The sequence below is a fragment of the Hyperolius riggenbachi genome, chromosome 1 (genome assembly GCF_040937935.1).
Source record: "Hyperolius riggenbachi isolate aHypRig1 chromosome 1, aHypRig1.pri, whole genome shotgun sequence".
NCBI lineage: Eukaryota > Metazoa > Chordata > Amphibia > Anura > Hyperoliidae > Hyperolius > Hyperolius riggenbachi.
This window is the reverse complement of record NC_090646.1, coordinates 561,363,914-561,376,387: the sequence shown is the minus strand read 5'-3', so window position 1 is coordinate 561,376,387 and position 12,474 is coordinate 561,363,914. Positions and strand designations below refer to the sequence as shown.

General features: G+C 42.3%; 1 protein-coding gene across 1 annotated transcript in view; it reads right to left on the bottom strand.

The window, feature by feature from the left end:
• LIX1 (limb and CNS expressed 1) overlaps positions 1-10,678 on the bottom strand; it is a 195,453-nt gene extending 184,775 nt beyond the window's left edge. Inside the window, exon 1 of the mRNA XM_068247490.1 lies at positions 10,390-10,678. Within this exon, the coding sequence (XP_068103591.1) occupies positions 10,390-10,471 (82 nt within the window). The 5' untranslated portion in view covers positions 10,472-10,678. The remainder of the gene's footprint in view (positions 1-10,389) is intronic.
• Between the last annotated feature and the right edge of the window lie 1,796 nt (positions 10,679-12,474).

Here is a 12,474-nt window from a genome sequence, read left to right as displayed (position 1 = left end):
TGCCACAGATAACAGCTCGTGATGCTGCTTTTTGGGGGTCGACTTTTCCAGATTATTTTTTTTTTAATAAAAGATTACTGCAACCTCAAATAAATATTTTATAACTAAAATATGAGGTTCATATAGGGGTTTTATTGATCCTTATAGTAGCATCACATAACTTAACCCTCACTAAGCTGTGGTGTAGTCAGGCTGTTTGTGTATGCACATTGATAATTAGAACCAATTTTTACAGCACTCAGGCAAGAGACAACTAAAAAAATAAAAAGGAATCCAAGAATTCCAAGTATGTGTGGATTTCATAGATGAAACCAGAGCAGATCAGCTCAAAATGTAACTTTATCCATGTTGAGATGCAAGCAAGTCCCCCTATAACTAGAAAGTTGCCCACTAATGAGCAGTAACTGCAGTATTAGCAAAGCAGAAGCAACCAACCAGGGGCGTAGAAATAGGGGGTGCAGCGGTAGCGACCGCATCGGGGCCCTTGGGCCAGAGGGGCCCCGAATGGCCCTCCCTCAACTACAGTATTAGCTCTCTATTGGTCCTGTGCTCATAATAATCATTTATATATATACTTTGAATAGTGGTAATCATTAACAAACTATTCCCCATCCCCTTCTTGCACCTCTGACACTGTAGTTGCCATTGGCAGCTTTTAGTGTGCCGTTTCAATTGCTATGTATAGAGTGCATGGGAGGCCCCATTGTAAAACTTGCATCGGGGCCCACAGCTCCTTAGCTACGCCACTGCAACCAACAGTATAACTACATAATGTAAGAAACATTAGGGGCAAAGCTGTGCACATTGCAGTTATAGAGGAGATTGGGGTTGAAGGGTTGTAATAGGTCCTTTGAAAGCTTGTGTAGAAGGGTAGATGTGGACACTTGTTAGGCGATTGATTAGGACAGATTATATGATTTTGGCCATTGACAAGATCTCTGCACAGCAGACTTAATTTAATGCATTGGTGTTTACAGCAGTGCATATAATTCAGTATTAATTATATAAATGATGGGAGATAGAAATGTTTTATCAGCTAGGTAGTAGATGTCCCAAACTATACTATACATACATACCCACAGACATCTATGATCTGTATTTAGTAGCCCTGCTAGGGAGATAGTGAAAATAACCTTTTAAAATTGCAAATTGCCAGTTTTGTCCAGGGTTATACTTCAAACTGCTCCACTTGTAAAAATCTCCCTAATAAAATATACAGTATAGTGGCCTGTGGTGTCTCCAATGTGCATATTTAGGCAGCCTTTGTAACATTAGGTAAAATCACCAACAAGATGTCCAAATACATATCTTCTATTAGATGACACTTATTTGATCACACAAAAAATGTACCGTATATGTTACATGATCTTTAGGGTTCTTGAAAGAAAAACAAAGTACTGTTGCACATATAACCTAATCTGTTACAGCATTATCCTTTATTGGTCCCTTTAGATAATTAAGAGGACAACAATGACATTAACACTTCATTTTGGTAGAGTCATGTGCCAAGTTAGCAGATCTTTTTTTCTAACCTTGGACACCCCCTAGTGGCTGAAAACACCTTAGCAACTTGCTGTTCTGACATACCATTACTGCAGCAGCCATTATTGTTATGGGACTCGATTCAGTAAACTATGGTATAAAAAGTTATGTTATTTATATCAGTTTAACATTAGTAAAATTTCTGCGCAATGTCTGCGCCCAGAAATTTTACTGTAGCTTAATGAATCAGGGCAATGTTAAGCTAAATAAAAAAAGATAGCATCTACTAAAATACTTTGGAGCAATGCAAAGGCTCCCTTTATGCATGCAGGATTTCTTGTAGACACCACAGATACAGCATTAAATGTAGGATCACATTTATAAAGAGGTGACCATATGCGACAGATTGCAACCGCTCAGTTTATAAAATCTTATCACCCCTTTTAAATCACCATTTTTTTGTTTTAAAGGACAACCGGATTTTTGCAGTTACGATTAAGGTTTTGAATGACTACTGTAATTATCTTAAAGGGTTGCCAACACCCAGCTCACTTACATTGAATTTTGGATTGCTGAATAGCTGGTTCAAGTTTAAAAACAAACAAACACAGAAATTTTATGCCTGTTGGCTTATTTTGCATATTAAAAAAAAAAAGTTGCGAATGATAACAAACTGGTAAACAGGCCTGATGCACAAAATTGTGGGAATACTGCTGTACACGGCATTATTACCCTTAATTCCGCCAACAGTACCGTGAGTAAAGGTGCCCATACACTCGTCAGATTGGCAGCAGATAGATAAGAAATGCATCTGATGATCTGATGCGTTTTTAGAACATTTTTTACCAGGATAGAATTCCAATAGATTTCAGTTTGAAATCTATTGAAATTCGATCTGATGGCATTTTTTTGCCATCAGATTTCCATTAAGGCCAATGCAAACTGATAAGCAATCTCATCAGATCGACCTAAATTTTCCACCCTGCAAGTTCGATGGAAATCCATCGAAATCGATCGAAATCGGCCGTCGATCGGTCGATTGGCCAACCGATTTGCAATCGATTGATCGATCGATCGGGATCGATCGGTCGGCCAGAAAATCGGCTGAGTGTATGGGCTGCTTTACACTATCAATGCGACCCGTGATGCCTGTGCATGGCAGAATTATCGCAATTGTGTGCTTCAGGCCCATAGTGTTTCCACTATATAGGAGCACTGCACTTGAGGGGGGGGGGGGGGGGGTACAGAAAAGCATGATAATGGAGGAGCACTACAACCGGGGGAGGGGGCAAAAAAGGAAGGCGTACTATAGAGAAGCACTGATACTGGGGACAGGAGGAGCAGGCCATGATAAGGAGGAACACTGGAACTGGGGGTAAGGAAAGGAAAGCAGGCTAATGGAAAAGAACTAAAACGGGGGGGGGGGGGGGGGGGGGGAAATCACAAAAAGTAAGGCATAATAAGGAGGAGCACTGCACCTGGGGGCAAAAAAGTAGCGTATGATGAGGAGCACTGCAACTGGGGACAGGAAAAGGAAGGCCCGATAAAGAGGAGCACTGCAACTGGGGACAGGAAAAGGATATTTGATATTTTTATACAAAATTGGTCTAGCAGTTGGCTCTACTCCCCTCTCTTCCCTATCCTACATTTATTCATTCGACAGGAAAAGGAAGGCCCGATAAAGAGGTGCACTGCAACTGAGTACACTATAAGGAAGGTACTGTACTTGGGACCCTCTTTAACTGGGGGCCCTACAAGCAATGCTATTTGCACAATGAAAGAAAAGGCATTATAAAAAGGGGTGATAAAAGGGGAGTTATAATTGAGGGGCACTGTAAGTGAGGACACTAGAGCTGGGACCACTATAATAGGGAGTGCTATAATGAGGGTACTATAACAAAGAATGCTATGAGAGAAGGCAGGATATATAAAAGGGAGCGCATAACATAGCAGTATAATGGAGAACACTGTAATAGGAGGCAATATAAAGAAGGGCACTATAACAGGGGGAACTATATTGGAGGGATGTGTTAATGGGTTGCAATATAATTGGAGGACACTATAACTCGACAAAATAAAGGAAAACCCTCTATAATAAATGGGCATTCAAACTGGGGGCAATATGATGGATGGGATTATAACTGCAGCACTTTACAAGGAAGCACTACAGTAAGGAGAACTACAGAAGAGAAGAGCTATAGGTTATATTGTTATGTAAAAGAAAACATAAGGGTTATGCAGGTACTGAAGGAGGCACGAGTTGTGTTTTTCATTAATATTACGGTTTTGGTTTTGTTCTGGGTTTCAAAGCTTATGTACAATTGTTTTGCTGGGCTTTCATCCAGGTCTCCATTGGGGTCTGAAAACAGCCCCCTATAATTGCAGCAAGCTGAACCCCCTGCAGTCACTACTTAAGGGGTGTGGCACTCATCACCCAACCCCTCCCTTCACTGCCAAATGGAATAGAGATGTAACCATTATACCTACAGACCTCCCTCTCAGTAAATTGAACGGTAGGTTATGGTCATGACAGAGCTAAGGGGCATAGTAATATCATAAAAGTAGGAGGAAAATACAATTACAATCAAGAACATTTCTACTATGGCCTCAATTCACACAGTTTAGACTAGTCTACTGATGGTTTTTAGTCTACTGATGGTTTTTAGTCTACTGATGGTTTGGTCAGTTGAATCAAAGGCGAATCCACCATTACCAAATGTTTTTAGACCTGGTCTAAACCATTTGGTAATTAGGTGGGTAAAGCAGGGCAAATTATCAAAAGATGCAATTCACATATGAGTAGGATTGACATCCTTCTCCTTTGATGAGCTCTCCTCTGCATACAATTAAACTCCTGCAAAATTCATTCACATCTAAAATACCTCACAGAATTACATTACCAACAAGAAATCAGCTGGTCTAAGCTCTGTGAGAAAAAGTGGGCGTGGTTACTCCTTGTTCGCCTTTGTGAATTGTGTAATTACTGAATGTTAGACCAGGTCTATAAACAGGTCTAAAACATTACACCAAACCATCAGTAGACTAAAAACCATCTGTAGACTAGTCTAAACTGCTTAGTGAATTGAGGCCCATATGTGTGCCTTTTATCCCCTACAGTCAGGGGAAAAAAAATAAAGAAAAATGTAATAACAATATATATATATATATATATATATATATATATATATATATATATATATATATATATATATATATATATATATATATATATATATATATATATATATATATCTTTAACCACACCCACTAACACCACGATAGGCTAAAAGGTTGAGGTTTTTTTGGTTTTTTTTTTTTTAATAGAAATGCATAAGCACCGAAGGAGATACTGGTTGCTTGGCAGTTGGAAACAGATGTTATTTCCCACAGTGCAACAAGGTTCACAGACAGGAAACTATTAGGACCTAGGTCCTGACATCACACTGTGGGAGGGGTTTCACTACAATATCAGCCATACAGACCCTCCTGATGCTTTTTTCAAGAAAAGGTAAAGATTTCTCATGAGAAAGGGGGTATCAGCTACTAATTGGTATGAAGATCCTTGGTTACAGTTCCTCATTAAAAAAAAAAAAAAAAAAAAAAAAAAGTGTGTTCCCACAATGATGTACTCTACAGGAGTAGAGATAATTTTGACTGTAGTTCAATTTTCTACACTACATGAGCACTGTATCCAGCTGCACAGAAAAACATAACCAGTGCACCATTAACAAGTTATACAGGCTCTGTGGCCATCCCGACTATACTGTCTGTATGAATGAGCCCCAATATAAATATGAACTCACTTAAGAACTTTTATGCGCTAGCGAGTTATGAATTCAGTTGAATTAAGCTGCAATCCAATACTTGTGTTCGTTTCTGAAAGCCTAATAACAGGTGCCTCTAATCTCTGCCCAGGACTGCCCAACGCTTTAGGATAAAATGATTCTAAACAAGAAATCTCAAGAGATGAAAGTGTTACTGCATTCTAGTGTCTGTGTGCACAGATGGGCTTAAAGATGTGAGATATCCGGTGCCAACACAAGCTACATTATGGCACAGGCCAGAGCCCGGACCACACACTGACTCGCAGACTTGGCTAGTACCCCAGGGAACCAATGTTCTGCAACGTTAAATCAAGCACAGCTATATCACACATAATTCTGAAATCATTTAACAAGCAATAAATGTGCTTGCTGGCAAAACTCAAGCTTGCTAGATGCAATAAATACCCCATTGCAAAGATATATGTCCATGTGATCCTAATTATTGCTGTAGTGTTCTATCATAAGTGGCTCACAGCTCATTCCTGATATAAGACCTGCTGCAGGCAGAGCATGCAGTGCAGGTGATTTACTAAACACCAGAGAAATGTAGAAATACAGCTATGGCTTTACAGCAAAACGTCAGGTGTTTTACATCATATGGCAAACTCCCTGGAGCACGGGAAAACAAAAAAAGACAACATGAGCGGTTGCCCACAGCAACCAATATGTGGTGTTAGAAGGAGGGAAGCTGCCAGTAATGTCTGTTTGAGAGTTTGCTGGTCCTTAAAGAGAAACCAAGACCAAGAATTGAACCTCATCCCAACCAGTAGCAGATACCCCCTTTCCCATGAGAAATCTTTACCTTTTCTCAGAATGTAAATCAGGGAGAGGAAAGATTTTACAATGGGCAAACACTGACTAAATCATTTATGCATAATTATTATAAAAAATGAAGCACTTTTTTATTACATTATTTTCACTGGAGTTCCTCTTTAACCTGTCCTGCTTAGGCTTCTTTGACATGGATACTTGAGTGGCCATTTCCCCAATAGTTATCCCACCAAGAAACCATTACATTACCAGCAGGAAAATAGGCACCATTGAATCTGTAGGTACAGTACTTTGAAGCAGGTATTTTGGGCGCCAGAGAAGGTTGGGCACTGCCATAAGCACCCAGGATAATAGCTGTGATTTGGGTGCTGGAGGCAAGTGCCTGCAATTTGTTTAGCTATGTTATGTTATCACCCACCTCCGACACCCAAATTTTCAGTTATAACTGCTAATCGCGGCCATTAACCTGGGCACCTATGGCGGCACCCAAACTTCCCTGATGCCTCCGGCCCACACTATTTGTAGCAGCAGTTTGGTTAGGGTTAGGCATAGATCGAGGTGTGGAGATCAGCAGGGATTGGTTTGGGTTAGGCATCGGTTGGGTAGGCGGTTAGAATTAGGCACTGTGGTTGGGGGAGGTAGGTTAGGGTTAGGTATTGATAAAGGGAGGAAGTGTGATAAAAAGGGAGGAAGTGAGAATGAAGTTAGCTTAGGCGATAGTAAAATATTGGTAAAATTGATCGATATTATACTATTGTAATTACGTAGAACCTAATCGTAGAATATCGGTAATTTTACCGATATTCTACTGGTGGCCATCTCTGGCACCCAGTCAAATTGGCCAGTCAAACGTGAATGCATACCACAGGCTTATATTGCAAGCCAGGTACACATATCCAGTCTTGACTGGCTAATAGTTGGCCAATTAACCACTACACTTCCAAGTAGTAAGAAAGCTTACCTGCATAATCTGTTCAAAGTATTTAAAACCTGATACTACATGTAAGAGTTACAACTGGCCAATCAAGATTGGATGTGTGTACTGGGCTTAACTCAGACCAGTGCCGCCACTACCACTCATCTGCATCTTATTGACCATCCCTATTTATCATGCTACAGTATATCATAAAATAATCTTCCAGGATTTCATAACACAAGCCTCTATGGGCTTGTTCACACCGATGAGTTTAGTTAATTCTGATCTCAGCAGCATGATGCACATAAAATTCAGAACAAGGGGAAGTCAATTGCTTTAAATGGATGAGTTCAGTTGCATGTGACGCAGTGATGCACAGCATGAAAGAAGCTCATGAGGAATAGATTAGTTACATTACCACCAACACACATTGCCTGAACGAGAGAAACATCTCCCACGCTCAGCCCAGGGGCAATAGGATATTACTATTTAATAGGTACAATAAGATAATGTTTGCTTTCTAAACATGGTGTAATGAAGGTCTAAGCTATCCTGTTTTCCCTAGACAAATATATTTTGAAAAGGGTCCTAACTTCCTAAAACAAACATGGTATCAGTGAAGTCATGACAAAACTAGATACATGCTGTGGAAAGACAGACAGATCTGTCCAGTGGTAATCTCCCAGCACAATCTTCTGACTTTTCTAATATTTGTTACAGTCATCGGACTCCCCCCCCCCCCCCCCACACACACACACACATATATATAAGTGGTATTAGAGACCCTTTATTGCTGACAAATTTCACCCTCAAAGTACCTTAACCAGTTGCTCCCCCTAACCTTATTTTGGTCCCTGCAGAGTTTCTGGCAGTGTAGTGACTCAACTATCCCGGCTGCGCATTCCTCCATTAGTCCATGCGTTTCCATCTTCATCCTCACAGGGCCGCTACTCCTTCATGACCTGGCGCATGTTATTACTTAATAACATTCCGCTTGGTCACTAAGAAGATGCGGCCAGTGGGTATGAGGATGGGAACACATGGAATAATGGAGGAGAGTGCTGCCTGGGACAGGTGAGTCACTACACTGCCAGAAACACTGCAGAGGCCCTGGGGACCAAAATAAAGGGGAGGGGGGAGACCTGGGGGGGCTGGCAGTGCCTGGGGGCCCCTATGGAAAGCGCCTGCTAAAGCCCCGTTCACGCTTAGAAGCGCAAAATGCCGGTGATTTTTGCGGCGCTGATTTTTCCGCGATTTCACATGGAAAGATCACTGGACAGTGCAGCGATTTCTCCGCGATCGTGTTTAGTGCTTCTATAGCACTGAAACGCGATTGCCGGGAAATCGCCTGAAAATGGTGCAGGCTACGCGTTTGCCTTTCACGATTTTGGGAGATTTGCGGCGATTAGCGCAAATCGACCCAAGTAAGAATGGGCCTGTAGGGTTTTATTACACTAGCGCTTTCAAAAGCGCTAGCGTTTGAGCATTTTGCCGAAATCGCTGGCAAAACGCGTGTGAATGGGGCCTAAGGGATTAGCTAATAACTAAGACAAATAGTAGGGATATTCACTGTGCTATAAATGCTACCAGCTTATCAGACACTATTCCGTAAGCACTTCACCAAGTACTGAACTGCATTCTGAGGGCAAAGAGTTACTGCATCCAATACATCAGTAACACTGTGTACTTCCCTGGCCAAGTCTGTGGGGGTGTCACTGACACAACCCTTCACCTGTAACATGTCTTGTGGGAAAGAAATAGAAGCCATTGCCAGTGCACTGCAGATCTGAAAGTCTGGGAATCCACGTTTGGGTTTTTATGACTTCATAAACACTTTCACTAATGCTGGTGAAATATAAGCCTGAGCATGACATTACATGAGACCCACATATAAATACTAAATAATAATAATAATAGAGAACAGTTCTCCAGTCCCAGCAGCCTCTACAGCAGGTGGTGTGATTGGCTGAATAGTGTGGGCATAGGGTACTACAACTTATTGGAAACCTCACAGTTCCAGAGGGTGCTGTCCACCCAATCACATTAGCGGAATTTCCCTATGAGGTTTTCAGCTGGGTCCCCTTAGACTAGCGCCAAGCCATGTGCCAGTATGTGTGAGATGTATACACAATACCTTTCATGAACAAAAGAGGCTGCAGACATAAAAGCTGGGTCTGTGTATGAATACAATCATGCATACAGCTCTTTACTTATACAGGTTATCATCCTTTGGATTTCCACAATACTCCTGAATGCTCTGCCAGTCAGGGCATGCTGGTACTAATAGTTCTGTAACAGGTGACAAGGCACAGGTGACAGTAACGATAGCTGCTTAGATGCAGAAAAGACATCTGGCTCAGCAACAGCCTCTACAACAGGAGGTCGCCCTGAGGGAGGGATCACACCTGCACTGCGCAGGACCCGCAGACGAGTCCACGCAAGGGCATCTCCACCCAATGTATGTGTTTGTCTGAAATTTTTTGATTGAATGGAGGTTTGGTTTTGTTTTTTTACAGTAGCCGGTGAATTATAGCCGGTGAATCACATGCGTTGTGCAGGTTTTTTTTTTTTTTTTTTTTTTTTTTTAACGTTATACAGAATCATAGATGGCTCCTAAAAATGCAGCTGTCTCATAGGAAAGCATTACTTGTGTTTTCGCATGTGATTGTGCATTACGGCAAAACGCCTGCAACAAGTGTGACTCCTGCCTCAAACATTATGGATGACAGAGGTATATAGCCCATGTCCTTTCTCTACGCAGAATACAGAATTGTCTATTGATGACAGCAGAGAAACGTTAGAAAGTTCCTTTCCACAATCCTGGCATTTCATCAAGACACAGAACATTTATATTGCACTTTTCTCCTGGTGGACTCAAAGCGCCAGAGCTGCAGCCTCTAGGGCAGTAGCAGCATTAGGGAGTTTTGCTCAAGGTCTCCCACTGAATAGGTGCTGGCGTTACTGAACAGGCAGAGCTGAGATTTGAAACCAGTTTGCCTGTGTCAGAGGCAGAGCCCTTAATCATGACACTCTCCAGCTGCACCATAATCATCATAAAAGGCTCATCATTGCCACTCTGCATGGCCCAACTGTTGCAAGTGCTGCTCAGCTTGGGGATCACAATCAGGCTGTACAAAAAGCCATAGGGTACCAAAAAGCCTTCACAGTACATTTAAGGGAAGGGAATAAAATGCAAAACAAGCACCATAATTCACTATAAACCACAATAGCAGCTGCTTATATATCCTCAGAAATGCATTACATTATAATAGTGTTTGGGTCCTAAGCACAGGTTTGTAAAGTCAATGATAACTTTCCAGCATCTCCAGTAGCACAGACAGTAGCAGCAAGCAATGCCAGTCTATGGGGAGAGCTGGACATTATCAGCATACTTACAGTCTCTGAAGACCATGCTGGGGTCACTCTGTGGCAGCACCTGAGTGATCAGAAGTTGCAGAGAGTCCAGACTTCTGTCCATAGTGAATGTGTAGCCTGGATGCTGCTGCCTGCACACACTGTCCTCATGCCTGCCTTATTCCATCCCTCCTCCGCTGAATGTGTGCTGCTCATTGATGCTGTGGATTAGGGAGAAATTTTCTTTTAACATCTGCCAATCAGACATAGGCCAGAATGTAAAGACCTCGGGGGTCCTCCTCCCCGACTTGCTTATCTTTGTTGTAGGCTGAGCTAATTAGCTGTATGACTGGCTGACAGATTCATTCCCAGTGCTTTCTCCCTGTGAAACACACCCACCTACAGGCTGGATGGAGAAAGCAGCAATAGCATAGGCATTCCTCTATTCAAACGCTTTCATGCTTCTGCTGCTGAAAGAACAAGCCGCTATTGTAGGAATTCCTCTTTGATTTTTTTTTTCACAATATGATTCTATAGAATGCCTGCATTTTATCACATAGCATCATCTACTAGGAGGAAAAAAAATACCAAAATAACTTTATGGAAACTGCTGAGAATAAAGCAAACACTGTGAAAACAATGTGCAATCATGCTGAAAAGTTGTAGAGCCTCCCTCTCCATTTTAGGCGTTAATTAATTTTCTCAGCACAAAGAAAATTAATTAGCAATATATTCTGGGTGGCGTGTTAACAGTGCAGCAAGTTTGATACTTTGATCATTTTCCAGCAGGAAAGATGGAAACTGGTTGCTGTGGGCAAGAATACATTTCTGAACAAATGAGTAATCTTGCAGACAGCAGCATAGCTTAGGAGCTCTGGGCCCCAGAAGTTTTACATTGGGCCCCCTCAATTGCTCTATGCATAACAATTAATATAGAGCAGTGAGCACCAAATCCTGCAAAAGACAGCTGCAGTGTTCCAGAGGTGTACAATAGGGAACAGAACAGTCTTTTAATAGTTACAACTAATCAAAGCACATATAGAGGTGATAATTACCAGCTTAGCACCAACAAACCACTAATAAAGCTGTTGATGGAGGCAGTGGCGTAGCTAGGGTATTTGACACCCGATGCGGGTCATTTACAGACAACCCCCCCCCCATTACCCCTGACACGTGAAATTCAGCAAAATATACCTCTGACACATGGATTGTGGAAAACGTTACCTCCGACACATGAAATGCAGCAAACAGTAAATGCAGCAAACATTACCTCACACACATGTTAAAATGCAGTAAACATTACCTCCTACACATGACATGCAGCAAACATGTGAAATATGGCAAACAGCACATGTGAAATGCACATACTTTACCCCACCTATATGAAATGCAGCAAATTTTATCTCGGACAAAAAAAAATCAATCAAATGTTCCCCCCACTGGGTGCTGGTGGGGTAGGATGGAGCTGCTGAGTGGGGTGGGAGGGGGGCACTGGGTGCTGATGGGAGGGTGACACTGGATGGGAGGAGGGTGACACTGGGTGGCAGGTGAGTGACACTGAGTGGGAGGAGGGTAACACTGGGTGGGAAGGATGACACTGGAGGGAGGTGGGTGACACTGAGTGTGAAAGGTGACACTGAGTGGGAGGAGAGTGTAAACATTGTTAACGTGAACATGGTCATATTTCAGTCTGTAATTTTCCAAAATTTGTTTACGTAATGTGGTAACTCATTGTGAATGGAGGCCAATGTGTAGGTAAGATCTCCAACACACTAGGCAGTGCATAAGGCTACTTACACACTAAGACGTTGCATTTTAGGGGACGTTATGGTCGCATAACGTGCCCCTAATGCAACGCCTGCTGGTGCGGTAGAGGACGTTAGAATGAGCCGCGTTAGGCGGCTCTATCCGCATAAGGTCTCCCAGAGTGGCCCTGATCAGAGATGCTCGGATGTGCCTTATCCACGAATTCGGAAATCCGCGTGGTTGCAAAAAAAAATCCACATTCGGCCCCGCCGCATGCGGATTTTCGTCCGCGTCCACGCAACCACGCGGATTTTTTCCCGTGAATGGCGTAATCACGCCCGGATTCACGCCCGGAGGCGGATTTTCTTTTAACGTTAATAA